The sequence below is a fragment of the Heloderma suspectum genome, chromosome 3 (genome assembly GCF_057233095.1).
Source record: "Heloderma suspectum isolate Gila_16-S chromosome 3, 16-S_ref, whole genome shotgun sequence".
Taxonomy (NCBI): domain Eukaryota; kingdom Metazoa; phylum Chordata; class Lepidosauria; order Squamata; family Helodermatidae; genus Heloderma; species Heloderma suspectum.
Genome location: NC_139460.1, coordinates 284,136,826 through 284,152,786, shown reverse-complemented (window position 1 = coordinate 284,152,786; position 15,961 = coordinate 284,136,826). Strand labels below are relative to the sequence as shown.

Genomic DNA, 15,961 nt, shown 5'->3' with positions numbered 1-15,961 from the left:
CCCCCCGGAACGAGACTTACCTGGGGCGGATCTTCCGGGCGGCGGCGGCTCCGGCGGCGGCAGCTGGTCTTCTGACCGGCTGCCGCCACCGCCATTTGCAGTTGTTGTTGTTGTTGTTGTTTTACACAGACGTGATAGGCTACGTATGTTTTTACGTAGCCCAAAACGTCTGGGTAAAAAAAAAAAAGGTGCACGCAAATGGCAGTGGCTACGGTCGGCCGCCGCCATTTGTGTTCCTTATTTTGGGCCGTCTTACTCTACGTAAATAATTACGTAGACTAAGACGGCGAAAATAAGGGGAACGCAAATAGCGCCCGCTACGCTATTTGCGTTCCCCTTATTTTCGCCGCCATAGTCTACATAAATATTTACATAGATTAAGACGGCCAAAAAGAAGGAACGCAAATGGCGGCCGTAGCCGCCGCCATTTGCGTATGTGGGGTTTTTGTTTTTGTTTTTTACCCAGAGCCCTCTGCGGCCGGAAATCCGGCTGCGGATGGCTCTGGCCTGGCTGGGCCTGGCCAGCTGCTCCGCAGAACTGCCGCAGAGCACAGCCGGTCGCGGAGGATTCCGGGGGGGAGGAGCGGAGTGCCTCCACCCCCCGGCCAGGATTCCGGGGGGAGGGACGGAACGCCTCCCCCCCCACCATCAGCATAATCCGCGAAAGGTAAGTGATTTTCGTACATCCCTATTTACATTACATCATGCACTAGAGAATCTATGAGCACAAAAAAATCCAAAGTGCATAGGCCAGAACAGTACAATCGATACCCCACTGACAATACAGGAAACAACTGCTTCAAACTCTCTGAACTAGATTTTACACATGGGACCCATTATGCTGATCTGAGGATATCTAGCAGTCCCATAAAGTTGTAACAGGCATGCCCTGTGTGCAAGGCAGGAAAATACAACTTTGTTCCCCCAGCCATAGTTTCTACTTATGGAGAAATTTTTCCAACCAGTGCATAAAACTGATGCTTAAGAAAATATAACCAAAACATTCCCCTGAATTCTTTACTGGAGGAATGACAAACTTTCATATCTTATAATGCTTAGGCGTGAATTACAGGTGGAGCATATAATACAGCATAGTAAAAATAATTTCAGATGGTATATTCCAGCATTTTAGACAGGAATGCAATAAACAGAACACTTGATTTTTAAAAGTGAATGGTTAATAATTACTGGTCAAGCTTACATGTCCTCTTTAGCTGTGAAGGGTGACTGGTACCGCGGCATTTTAATTCTCAGAACAGTATAAGGACAGTGCCACCATGAATAATAATTGTGATTTTTTTAAAGAGGCGACTTTCTAAATAAATGGAAGGTCATTAAGAGAGGCATTATTATTGCTCATCACTTCTTGTGCCTAGCTATTACTAGTTTTGGAAAGCATCTCAAAATCTGTGCAAGTTCAAAAAGTTACCAGGAGAGCAGTGATGACAAATATAAAGCACTATTGTTCCTATAAGACAGAGAAAAAAAGGAAGCAAACGGATTCTTCTGGATCTGGTACGTTTTGTGCACAGAATTGTACCATTGTTACAGCTAACATACTAGAATGTCATGTCATAGTTCATATTATACTAGAATGCAGAAGTTGTCCTGTACAGTGGCACTTACCAACCATGTCATAGTTCCAATTACAAACATGCATACACATCATCCGAAGGGAAGAAAAGTATGAATGCCTGTTAAAATGTTGTACAATATATAGCACTTGAATGGATAACTAACTTTTTATGCAATGAGAACCAGTGTGGGCAACATTTCTTTTTGTGGAAAAGCAGAATACAAACTACAAGTGAAAATGGAAACTGAAAGCAGGAGTCTGAGAACTAGGGCCTGAGAAGAAAAGGCTATCAATCCATGCGGAACTTGCTAATGAAGTGCTAACTAGAATGACATCTAGTCATTCTTAAATACAAGGGGGATTGGCAAAGTGCCTGCAGTAGCCAAAGTACCTGTGATGGCAAAAGATTTAGGAAAGATCATACACCTCTAGGGTTGCCAATCAGACATCACCAAAAAAGAGGAAATAAGAGGATAGATATGCATAACATTTGCATATGCTAACGTATATGGGCATATTTAGAAATAATTACTATAATTTGAAAAGAAATACAGTACACCTCACTGTTTGGGGGAAGGCTGTGACCAAGTGGCCAGCATGCCTGTTCAGGTGATAACTATTGATGGGCAACTTCAAGGCCCTTGCTCTCCCTTCTTATGGTTTTTTAACATTAAACCAGACTTGGACTGCACAGCCCTTCAAATAGAGGACTGTTTGACACAGAGGTCTGTCATCTGTAAAGTAGGATACAGGCTTCCTCCTTACACATAAGACCTTGGTTTATATCTGTGGATCAGTTACCCTTTAGATCGAACTTGTCTTTACATATGACCAGTTGGAAAGAAGCCTCAGAGCACCAGAAATGACCAACAGTGCCATCAGCCACTAGAAGCAGTAAGTGACCCTTCTCTGACCCTGTACTCCTAATCAGTCTTGCCTTGTGCCAGCAGACTGCTCTTTCTGGTCAGCAGACAAGGAAATGTTACTACAGCTCTTTTCCTTCTCCCTGCCTTCCCGTCCTCCCAACTGCAGACAAGTGGAAACACAAAGGAACACAGTGAGGGGGGGGGGGGGGAGTAATTTCTTTTGTCAATTAAAAGGAAACTGAATAAATTGTTTACCTTGCTAGCAGAAAACCTAATTAAAAAATCTGATCACCCAGAACTCTTATTGAATCAGAATTTAAAATTATGTCATAGATATTTAGTTCAGAAACTTCAGCTGGTACAAAATATAGCAGCCAGGTTGGTCTCTGGGACATCCTGTGGCGACCATATTACACGAGTTTTAAAATCTTTACACTGGCTGCCAATTTGCTTCTGAGCAAAATATAAAGTGCTGGTTCTTACCTTTAAAGCCTTACATGGTCTAGGTCCAAGGTACCTTAGGGAGCGCCTTCTTCCCTACTTCCCAGTCTGCCACCTAAGGTCCTCTGAGGGCTACCTGCTGCAGCTGCCTAATGTGAGTTTGGCAGCCACACGCAAGAGGACCTTCTCCTTTGCCACCCCTCAGTTGTGGAACGACGTACAGGTTGAAATGCGCCTGCTGACCTTGTTGAAGATTTTTAAGCAGGCATTAAAGACACTATTACTCCAACAGGCCTTCCCTTTTTAGAACTCTTGTTCCTTTTGCTGACATTTGTATACTATTTTTAAGCAGTGTTGTTTTAAGCTGTGTTTTACTGTTGGATTTTTTAAAGTTGTTTTTAGTTATATGTTGTTGTATATACTGTCCATATGTTTTTATGTAAATGGTTTTTAAACTTTGTATATTGTACTTTAATGTTTTAACTTTTGTAAACCGCCCAGAGAGCTTTGGCTATAGGGAGGTATAAAAATATACAAAATAATACAAAATAATAATAAAGCCCCACATGGTTGTTTTCATTCGTTCCATCAGTACTATAAGAGATGTAATTCTAAGCATGTACACTATAAATAGAAGATTCAAGTAGATCCAATACCAGTACTAAATTTATACAAAATGCCATTGTAAATTTATTTTACAACCAAAAAATATTTAACATTAAGGCAGAAAAAACAAGGGGGGACTACTACAAGCCATTATACGCTATTATAAAATATTGGTTTTAACTGATCACCCAGAATGACACTGACAAAAAATGCTCATCGCCCAAAACAAATGATTAATTCCAACGGGGATATACTAGGCAATCTGTTATATAGCTTATCATGTAGAGCTCCACAGGTTTTCCAGAAATTTGATTAAGATTTAAAATATTCTAGGTTGATATTTATCAACGGATTTCCAACATGTGTTTAATCATTATAACAAAGAGCCAACTTAACTGTGTGCTTAAGTTCAAACATGTCAAGGTGACCTGGTGATGCATCTCAGGTTTCTTTTGTTTTAAGTGAGGCATAATTAAGAACAAGAGTTTGACGATTTATACATGTTTTAAAGACGTTACCAAATTCTGCTGTATGAACATATTTAGCAAATGCCTAATGTCATCCCTTTAGCTGAAAAAAAAAGTTAAACAATTTGAGGACAAAGAAATCACATTTCTTTGAATAACAACAAACTGATGTATTATTTCAACAAACAGAATGACAGTTAGGAAGAGAGCTGTAATCCTTTAACTTTTCAATTACACAGTTTATCAATAGGATCAGCATTTGAATGCTGACCATGAATTGGGAAGGAAAACTTTTTCTACAAAGTTGCAATACATCAAGAATCTCTCTACTCACACAGAATCATTTTTTATCAGTTGACCATTTTGACGAGTTGCATTCTCACTCATTGAACGTTCTCTTTTCAGCCTTCCTACTGAGCGAACCTAAAAAAACAAAGCAGGGCAAAGAAAAATAAAAAACAAAGCAAGTCTTTCACCATACCTATGGCAAAAAAACAAGATCACCTAATATCAATCAACAGACCTCCTTCATTTATGAGCAATACATCAAAGGAATAAAGGCAGTCCTTTGGATGATGACATTTTGTCATTTGCAGATAATTTTGGAAAGTCAAGAGAAGACACACACCCTCTCCCCATTTCCCCAATTTTTAACATTAAGGATTCTCAAACAAGAACCTAAAGAGGAAAATTCATAAAATAAGATGTATTTAATTAAAATTGTTAAAATTAAAAATTCCTAGGATAGATTACACAAGAAGAAAATACAAAAACAATTAAGATACAAATAATATGAACACTAACAATCATTAAAATGTGAAGACTGGAAGGCAAAATAATCTTAGAAACCAGATAAAAGCAATTGAAAGGACTAAAATTATGTCTAAAAGGCCTGGGAAACTTTTTTTAAAGGTCTTTGGTTCCGAAAGAAAAACAAAGTAGGCAACAGCAAACTGCTCGAGAGAACTTTCCATATTTAGGGCACCACCACTGAGAAGGCCTTTTCCCTGGAAGCCACCCACCGCATCATGGTAGTAGTAACTTGTTATTACAGAGGAAAACTAGATTAATATAGGAAACTACATATGGGACAAAGGTTTACAGAGGAATTATATCAAGAAGTGGCTGGAACTATATAAGTTAATATGGACCCATCTTTTTCAGACTATATGATGCTACAAGAACCTAAATTAGAATCATACTTATTTACTTAAAGCATTTTTACCCTGCTCTTCAGCTGAAAAGGCTTCCAGAGAAGCTTACAACAATCAATAAGAAAGTCCCTGCTTTCAGGCGTACAACTTCAAAACACATGACAGAAAAGGACATGGGATTGGGAGGCAGGAGAAAACCAGAGTCAGACACTAGTTCTTGAAGTTAGTGGTATTTAACATCAAAGAGCTTACAAAAGATTTCCACTAATAAAAACAATCAGGACTGGAGATGCACAGTCCAAATCCAGGATATACGTACGTGTGTGTGCGGAAGTGCAGCAGAAGTGAAACATTCCGGAAATATGTACTTGAGTTTGAGACTGTCATTTAAAACATATAAGATATGTTCATTTGTATAAGATAATTAACCCTTGGATGATAGGTGGGGTTAAATCTACCCCAAAATTGCTAGAAAAAATAGTTTAAAAACTAGTGTGTCAGTCTTCTACAACCCCATGCTTTACATATTCCTCAATCAGGATGAGATATGAATTTCTATGTGGTGTTTCTACTGAAACATTGATGCTTTTATCCTTAGAGCTTTTGGGGTCAGACCTACTGGGATGGTTTAGAAAATGGAAAAACCATGTACTTAGTGCTAGAGAGCTAAGTGATCTTGCAAAATACTGTTCAGTTAGTTAATCATCATGTCTATAGAAGCTTAGGAAAGAACCTGTTCTTTCCATTTCTTGTGAGAACAAAGCATCAAGGGTAAAAATACAATACTTTGTCTATTTGCATAATAGACAAATCACTCACTTCTTAATATCACTACACACTGTTTTAGGGGGCAATGGTACTCTGCAGGTGTACAAAAACATTTTTTTCTCTATTAGAACCTTCCTTGTGACTAGGAAGACTAAGAAAAGGCTAGAAAAATTCAGGGGTGGGAAGAACGGATTTTTCTCCATGCTGCCCCCCGCCCAGGACCGTTTTTTGTCTCCACCCTAATTTAGGAAAAATGAACAATTTGGGATTATGAAATATTTTAGAATGGTGAATAAAATATTTAAGATAAGGTGTTCATATATTGCTCCCCAGACTTTACTCCCCACAAATAATTTCTAAAAATTGTATCAAAGAAAAACTTTTATAGGAAGACAAGGGAGGTAACATTTCTGGAAACGTTGAAGCCAGGTGGGGGAATTTTTTTTAATCCTCTCTCTAAGATTCCCAGCAGTTATTTCTTCCATTCCTTATTAAAAGTATTAAGCTACTTTATCTTTTATTGATAGACATTTAAAAAGGTAAAGGTGTCCCCAACCAGTCGTGTCCGAGTCTAGGGTGTGGTGCTCATCTCCATTTCTAAGCCGAAGAGCCAGCACTATCCGAAGACGCTTCCGTGGTCATGTGGCCGGCATGACTGAACACCGAGGTGCACGGAACGCTGTTACCTTTCCCGCTGAAACGGTACCTATTTATCTACTTGCAATTTCTTGCTTTCAAACTGCTAGGTTGGCAGGAGCTGGGACTGAAGACGGGAGCTCACTCCATCACACAGCACTCAGGTCTCGAACTGCTGTCCTGCTGACCTTCCAGTCTGCAGTTCAGCATCTTAACCACTAAGCCACCGCAGCCCCGATAGACATTTAGGGATCCTCAAATTCATGCTTAGTTTCCCACACTTCTGGAATAGGTTGCCACTGAGGGTTCGTCAAGCCCCAACATTGCAGGCTTTTAGGAACGCTCTGAAAACCTACTTGTTTACACTAACCTTCCCCTGATTATGTGTGTGTATTTTATTGTCGTATTGTTGTTTTATGAAATTGTATCAGTCTATTTTATTGTAACCCACCTTGGGAGGGCTCTTGCCCTGGAAAACAGCCGAAAATATTTTAATTAATTAATTAATTAATTAAATCCCATAACATGAAAAAATGTGCATTTTTGAGAGTTTGGATTTTGTTCTCCTTCTGAGCTTGTTCTGGCTAGATGCTGTAACAAGCCAACATGTGAGAGAAACACTAAGTTATACCACCACTACCACCACATGCAATGGAATAATGTGTAGATTATCCCACATATTTTTTTATTTTTGTTTTTAAACATTGAGGTTGGGTCTATGGAACTCACTAACAACATTTTTAATAAAGTTACCAATTAGAACTCACTATTATGGAATGCTGCCTCAATGATAAAACCTTTAACTGCTACCCCCAATATAAACTCTCTATACCTACAAGAAACAAAGCAGCCTGGTTCCTATGGCATAGGCGTGGGATTGACACCACCACTAGAGATAATCTTTCAAAATGAACCAAAAAAAAGATGTTTATTAAGGGGAATTTTTCACAAAAGGGAATAAAATGTCACTCATCAAATAATAGGTTGAGATTGCTTTTACCATGTTTGGTTACCATTCCTAATAGGTAAGAGTCTTTCCCAGCTAATTAATCTCTCAATAGCTTTTCCTTCAGACCAGATTTCCCTAAACGTCACCTTAATAATTCCTCACAAAGAGGAACAGATGCTGTACACCAGTCTTTTACTAGGCAGTCCTTCCTGTTTCTTCTGGTTTCTATGGTGATTCAGATGTTTCAGGCACTAACTGTTGAAGTTCCCTCTGGTCAGACGTAAAATAGGAACCTAAAATGTATTAGGCAGTATCCAATGCTGCCCGTGCACTAGCAGGACCCACTGCAAGCGCAGTAGGAATCTAGCGGTTCCGAAAACATTTGGAAATGAGCTGAAACGCTCTTTCCTGGAAAGTGGGAGGTCAGCAGAGCTTGCAAAAGGGAGCTCCACTGACATGTCCCAGAAACTAACATTTCAGTTCATTGCCAGGGTTATTTTAGGAAGTGCTAGCTACCTGTTATTCTCGTGGTGGGTCCCGTGGGTGCAAGAGAAAGAGCAGAGGCTGAGTGGCAATAATGGATACTACCCTCTATGTATAACTTGATTTGCTCATAAAATTATCCTGTTTGTTATATTAAATGTAAAAGTATAGTTTATTCAGAAAGTAATTACAAATTTACTCACAAGTTTACTTTTAAATGTTTTTAACTTTAATGAAAATTTTATGAACCAAGCAATACATAATACATTTTATATTCCTAAACATGGTGACTTTATGAACAAAGCAATACATAATACATTTTATATTCCTAAACACGGTGACTTTAGATCTGTAAAGAACACTAAAAAAAAGTATTATGTATATTCCCCCAAATTTTTGCCTCCCCAAATCCCCAGAAAACCACTTTTCCCCCACCACTTCAACATTTCCATAAATTTTACATCTCTACTTGTCACCTTGCATCATCGTAGCTGTTTTGAGATGTCATGTTACCCCAAAAGGCAACAACCCCAAGCCTGAGATAATTTCTTGCTATAAAACTAAAGGAGTTGTAAATACCACATGACCAGATGGTTTCCGTAACATTTCCAAATGCATGATCAAATGGTAGCCAATGCATTTTTCAAATATAGTAGACATTGCCAGTTTAAATTCCTATTTTTTTAGCAGTTGAACAACCCACAATGGAGTGAACTTATCTTCCTAGAACTTATCTTCCTAGTAGACCTTATCTTCCTAGTAGACCTGGGTCTTAAGCTGATCAAACCCTGGGCTGAATCTAAAAAAACCAACCATCTTGCCTGTGACACTGAGAGAGGTAGCAAATGACAGGACCTCCCACCGCTGACATCAAGAAAAGGGGCAGGTGTCATCTTTGAGGCTGAAGCAATGAAAGAAAAATTGCAGCACTGATGCACTTCATGCAGTTATTTTGTCTGTCCAACTCATGCAGTTGTGAAATGTGGTAGTTGTGCAAAGGCTGCTCACATAGCTTGTGCTATGGTTGCAAGTTCTGTAACATTTGATGTTATTACAGGTAATTCACATTGTTATTATACTGTTATAATTTTATGTTAGTGGCACACTACATTTTACTTTTAAAGAACACAGGGGTCAATTAGACCTCACACACAGTGTTTGAAAATGTTTGTATTTTACGTTGTGGGGTATTAATGACCTCAATTATTTCTTTGCAGCTACATTATTTTAATGAGAAAGGAAAGTTCTCTCTAAAGGGGTAATCTTTTTACTTGCAAATGGTGTTATGTTTAATACCATCCCATGGGTATTTATTTTTATGGCTTTCTTGGAGTAATTTGATTCCATGGGTAGTATCCTATTGTGCCCATGCACTCACAGGACCAGCAGATCATGCAATGGGGCTTTTGCGGTTCTAAAAATAACCCGAAATGAACTAAAACACTAGTTTCCGGAATGGGGCAGGTCAGCATAGCTCACAGAAGGGAGTTCTGCTGACCTGTCCCAATCTGGAATCAAGTGTTTTCTTAGTTATTTTTAGAAGCACAAAAGCCTCATTCCTACAGTAAACAACAAGTTACCACTGATTTCAAGGGAGAACACACTTCTCTATAAGAGCAATCAATTTTAAAATATTTTCAGCTTGCGTTTTGACAATGCAGTCTTCAAGGTGGCTAATTTCAGATTTTGAAAATGCAGAAAAAACAAGTCCAAGCTAGCTCCCACTCAAAGCTCATGTAAATAAGCACGTGTGACTTAAGTTGGCACTCCAAAGAAAAAAAAGTGCATGTGCCAAGTGAATCTCTGCAGAGGGCATTCCAGAATCTGGGAACCATCACAGCAGAAGCCCTATCTCTGGTATCCATGTGACTATTTTTGGAAGGATAGGACACCTGGAGCAAGACCTGAGATAATGACCACAGCAAACAGACAGGTTCATACAGGAGAAGGCGATCCTTCAGTTATTCTGATCATAGACTACATATCTGAATTTACACTATACTGACCCCGAGTATATTGCAGGAAATACTCACCTTCCTTTTTGACTTCTTTATTAAGTACAATGTTGAAACAAAAAGTGATGACACGAAAGACAGAAAGAATACTAGCCTCTTCCGTTTGAGGAGCGGCTCTCTCTAGGTCCAAGAAATCTAGTGGCCGTTCACTAAGTGAAATAACACGAGGTGGCGTTTTCAGTGACAGAGGCTTGAATGGAGTCGACTGGAGAAGATCTAGATCTGGGGGCCTGGAAAGTGGAATGTCTTCACTATTGCCTGTAACAGAGTTAATTTTAAAACCAAGACCATTTTATTAATAAATTATTCAGTGTGATTCAATGGATAGAGTGCTGGTGCTTGGAGAGCTATGTTCAAATCCCACCTCATGTATAAATTCACTGGGTGGTCTTAAGCAAATCACACTCAACTTCATCTGTAAAAATAACCTGACATCACGTTGTGCTTTTCTAGGAAGGAACTGCAGAGACAGTGCAAAGCATTTTATACATTAAAATAACTACAAAGATAACACATAAACGTATTTTAGGGATATTCTATTTCTAAATACTTCAGTGATTTCAATAGTATGTACTCTATGTAAAATGTTTTCAGGACAGAGATATTATTCTCACCTGTGTTAGCATTCAGCTACCTCAGTACCACAACACAAGAGCAGCAACATAAGCTAATGTTTTTCTGCAGTACCCTTCATTAAACATTTCAGATTTTGAACTAATTAATCACTTGCTGGGTTTCTCAACAGCTAAGCTGAGATTCATATTGAACACACAGTCACACTCATTTCAGCACTTGCCTACCCCCACAACTTTAGTAAAATAGCGCATCATCTACCAGAATGTGTAATGGACACATAAGAACAATTAAAGCATAGAGGCAGCCACCTGTATTATTCAAACAGTTCTAATTTGTGACAAAAACATGTTTTTAAAACACTCAAATACTTCCTTGTGCTGATGTGGATAATTCCACCAATATAAACACAGGCAGGCAGGCATTTTATAGATTCTGATCCTTCCCCTGCTGTCAGATAAAAAGTTATTTGAATTTTGAAAACCATAAGAAACAAATGAATATTAACACAAGCTAAACATCACATATGGCAACACATCACATATGTCAGTATCAATTCAATCCTGCAAGAATCTCTATGCAATGGAGCAGCATATTATAATAAAAGAAACTGGAGAAACTCCTCACACCCAATTATTTCAATTATGTAGACACAGCATGAAGTGAAAGGCACAATTTGATCACTTCTTACCAATTTATCCCAGTAATGTTTGCATTGCTCACTGTGGTTTTAAGTTGATTATCTTTATTTATTTGTTATATATATCCCAGCTTTTGCAGCAAGTCCCCACAAGGCAGCTTACACTTTTTTTAAAAATTGATGCAATACAATACCTGGCATCAGATAAAAATATGTAAGAAGTCAGCAGTAAAATCATAAAAATATTGGGAGTAATAAAAAGGGGGTAATGGTCCGTTTGAAGGCCACAAGGGGAGGGGGCAAAGTTCTCAGGAGGGAATTCCACAGATAAGCAGTGGCTATTCACTTTATTATTGTTATTCATTACATTTTTATCCCACTCTTGCTTACTCCAAGGAGTTCAGGACAATGCACACGATCTTTTCCTCCCTGCTTTATCCTTAGAACAACCCTGTCAGGTATATTAGGCTTAAAGTATATGACTGGCCAAAGGTTACCTAGTAAGCTTAATTGATGAGTGAGGCATTTGAGCCCATATCTCCCCAGCTATAGTTTAACACTCGAGCCACTACATTTTAAGAAGCATTACATAATACTGGACTATAGATATAATTTCCAAATGGCCATTTTTATTACAGTAAATGCACACAGAGTTAGATACAGAGTCTGACAGCATAATATTTTACCACTCCCTCCCACCCAAAGGTAAACATACCTGCCACTACAATCCTCTCTGGCACCTGCATTGTTACACTGGCATTCGGAAGCCCTCCTTCATGAGCTGTCTGCTCAAGGTCAGCATTTGGTGGAGCTACCTTGAGTTTTTCTGGAACTCTCATTCTCTGGTTGATCCCTTCAGTATACTCAATTTCATACTGAATTCGATTCATTTCTGCCATTTCAGCAGCTGGAGATGGAAATGCTGCTGCACTCATCCTAATACAAGATAAAACAACTTGAATTATATCTCAACAGCAAGAAGTGACACAGCATGGGTTTCAGTGCATAATAAATTAAATTCTTCCACTAACTTAGCAGGGAATGCATTTTTTTCCATTACAGACATTGCCCAAGTATAAGGGTCTTTGTTGCAGCATGGCCATTGTATATAACAAAATTTAATCTTGCAGTTAAAACTCAGGAAGATTCTTCCTTCCTTCAGAGTGCTACCTGGGAACAATTGTCACATCATCTCTCTTTAGTCACCTAGCACAAAAATTACTAAGGAGCAGGCAAATTGTGAAGATGTAGCATGCCAACCCTGGGCAACCATTCTGGAGGCAAACAGCAGAGAAGGTAATGCCTCAGATTTGCAGCATATAGGCTGCAAAAAAGAGACTGTAGCTAGCACGGTTTGGGTGCAGTCTCACATTCTGATCTCATAAAGAAATAAAATGGTTAAGCCATTTTTTGTTTTGTTCTTAGTTGTAAAATGGTTGCTTTCTGTTTAGAGGCTGTTCTGGCCAGTAGGTTCAAAGTCAGCCCAAGAAACTGAAACTTAAGCGGGGGGGGGGGGGGGAGAATCCTACTTATGATAGGAAATAGAAACTTAACACAATGCTGCTGTCCTTCTGAGGTGGGAGGGAGAATTAAAAAGGTATATAGGTGAAGCTGGCAAGTGGGCAAAGTTATTGTTGTATTGCTGGAGAGATTAGAAGAATCCAGGATGGAGAGTGCTGCAGAAGACCCAGACTCCTGAGATTAAAGAAGCTAAAATGAAAGCAAGGTGGCTTGATGCTGCACTGCCAATGGACAATAATTTGCTTTGCTGCTTTGTGTATTTGTTTTGTTTCTAGGTCATGACTAAAGAAGAAAGGCAGTTTAGGTTAGGTTTAGATAGATGTATTTCCCATGTTATATTCACATCCTAACTGCTCTTATGGCAAACTGCTAAAACTATTTTAAGAATCTTCCCCTCACCCCCCAAAATATATTTCAGTAACTGCAGTGCGGAACCTGCGGGTACCATAGCACCCCTTGCCCTTCCCAGTTTGTTTGTTTTTTTAATTGTGGGCTGCCAGTGCACTGCAAAACAAAGCTCATGGTCCCACCTTCTTCCTTCCTTTCTCTTCCACAAAATGTCTCTGGGCTCCATGTAGGCCCAGACATATTCTTAGGAAAAGAAAGGAAGAGGGTAGAGCCACTGGAGCCAGGGCTTTGCTTTCTAGCACGCCAGTGAAAAAGCCTATTTAAAAAATAAGAAATGACCCTGCAATTGCCTAGTAAACTCCCAAGGTGGTAGTGGGGTCTTAGCAGTCAACAACTATCTTTGGCCACCTCATCAGTTTGTCATTTGTCTTTTCAGTTTTCTCTCTGTGAAACAGATATTTTGTTGTGCTTTGTGGGGGTGAATATATGGTTTGGCATTTGGGTCTTAGACCCAAACTCTGCCTTCTACTCAGTTTCTTGGGCAAGTTACTTGTCCTTTGTGACTACCCAGGTCCCACCACATCCATTTTGTGACTAAGAATGTCACCCCCTAGGCAGTCTTTTTTTGTGGCGCCCATGGAAGTTTCTCAAATTTCAGAATTTGTCCATGGGTCTAAAGGGGCAGGGGACCTCCTTTCAAATCTTTACCAAAATCTAAATTTGTTGATGGTCTGATGTCTTGATTTTCACCCCATGCCTAATTCCCATACCACACTACCCCAATACACTGAGTTGGCTGGATCAGTAAGTTACAGAGATAAAAGTGTGCTTTATTGGAGGAAGTCAATAAACACTTCACTTGGTGGAAGCAGTGAGAACCACAGGAGGGGTTATGTTAGCTGGTTTGATTGCCTCCCCTCCTTCTCAAGGTGTAGGCTACAGTCCCTATAGTCACAGACCTGTGCTATAAAGAAGAGTTTCATTTCATAACTTACATTCTTCTTGCAACAGTTTCAGAAAGGGCCCGCATGAATTACCCAGTTAGAGCTAAGATAAAACAAAATTAATTTGCAGCCATCTATATTAATTAGGCAGTACTCATTCAGAATACAAGCCCCTCTAATTATATATAATTTTTAAAACCTTAAAAACTGTCTCTTGTCTTAACTGCCTAGAACAAAGCAATCTTTTGAAGAAAACAGTCTTTTGAAGACTGCAGAGCTCTAAGATGGAAACAGCATAGGCCAAATCAGTAGCTGCACTCCGCACACAGATCATGCTTCCTGTGTCAGAAAGAGCACCACTCTCCATTAATGAAGCTCCTCAAAAAACTAACCAAACCAGAGTTAACTGTTCCAAGCCATACAGCCACATATCCTGATGTGTGGCCAGAACACACATACAAGTTTCAATATCAAATTGCACTCATCATGGTTACTCTAGGAAACGATTTTGTTGTTGCCCAGGGCATGGTCTAGTTTTTTACTTTTCTTTTACACTATTACATATTTATGTATTGTATTTGTTAAAAACCTCATAAATAGATTTCTCTAGGCACTGTACAGTGTAATTTAATATAGAATACTAAATAATAAAAATACAACAAGATCACAACAAAACAATAAAATCCAGCACAGCATAACACCAAATAGACTTCTATTTTACCATGTGGTGTCAATATAATATAGGTACAAAAACTAAAACCAACATCAGTTGTAAGAAGCAGAAGTCCCTGGCACGTAGATATTGAATCTAAAAAATGCTAAAATAATTAAAATGTCTGAGAGAACCTGGTGCTGAAAGGACAGTAATGGGGGCACCAGGTGCGCTTCCCTAGGGAGAGCATTCCAGAGCAGGGAGCCACAACTGAAAAAACTCTCTTGTTACCACCCTCCAAGGCTCAGAATGAGGAGGCATCTGAAGGGCTTTTATGGATGACTTTAAGGCATGGTTAGTATATATGGCAGGAGGTGTTCCATCAGGTACTGACGTATCAAGCTGTGTAGAGCTTTACAGGTCAAAACTATTGGGCCCAGAATCTAATCAGAAGCCAGCGAAGACCACAGAGAATCAGTGTAACATGATCCTAATACCTGGTCCATATTGCAGCTGTATTTTGAATTACTTGAAGTTTCTGGACCATCTTCAAAGGCAGCCCTATAGTAATTACAGTAATCCAAATGGAAAGTTACCAGGGCTCATAACTAGGTTATGAGCTAAGCAGCTACTGGTAAAACAGTGGTGACAAAACAGTGGTGGGCAACTTGTGGCCCTCCAGATGTTGTTGAACTGCAACTCCCATCACCCCCGACCATTGGCCATGCTAGTTAGGGTTGATGGGAGTTGTAGTCCAACATCTGGAGGGACACACGTCACCCACCCCTCTGATAAAAGGTGCTCCATGCCACAGAGGTCACTTGGGCCTTTAATGTCAGTGATTAAGCCAGAAGCACCTCCAAGCTATCCACCTGGTCCTTCAAGAGGAGCGCAACTCTCTCAAGAACAGACTGAGCCCACGCTCAACCAGTCTGAGGACACTCCCTCCCCTAGCAGTGTTTCTGTCTTGTCTGGACTGAGCTTCAGTTTGCTAGCCATCATCTAATAATTCATGAACATGACCAAGCACTGCTCTGGCACCCCCACAGCCTCACCTGGCTCCAAAGAGAAGGAGGTATAGAACGGTGTGTCATCTGCATACTGATGACACACTCCAGCCCCTCAAATGACCTCTCAGTAGTTTCATGTAGATATTAAACAGCATGGAAAATAAAATGGAATCTTGCAGGACCCTAAAGCAAAGATGCCACAGAGATGAGCAGAAACTCCCCAGCACAAGCTTCTGAAAACCAGTGTTCCAAGTAAGAGTGGAACCAATGCAAAGCAGTCCCACCCACACCCAACTTTGACAGCCATTCCAG

The 15,961-nt window shown here is 39.6% G+C and overlaps 1 protein-coding gene across 7 annotated transcripts in view; it reads right to left on the bottom strand.

Annotated features, from left to right (window-relative positions):
- Positions 1 to 15,961, bottom strand: part of MFF (mitochondrial fission factor) — a 55,534-nt gene that overhangs the window by 31,076 nt on the left and 8,497 nt on the right. For 5 of the 7 annotated variants that reach the window (XM_084847143.1, XM_084847146.1, XM_084847150.1 and 2 more), the window contains 3 exons: positions 11,890 to 12,110; positions 10,056 to 10,219; positions 4,291 to 4,379 (listed from right to left, as the gene is read on the bottom strand). In XM_084847143.1, coding sequence (XP_084703269.1) covers positions 4,291 to 4,379; positions 10,056 to 10,219; positions 11,890 to 12,110 — 474 coding nt within the window. Of the gene's footprint in view, positions 1 to 4,290; positions 4,380 to 10,055; positions 10,220 to 11,889; positions 12,111 to 12,344; positions 12,624 to 15,961 lie in introns of those variants that run through there. The other 2 variants (XM_084847148.1, XM_084847145.1) reach the window with 2 other exon arrangements.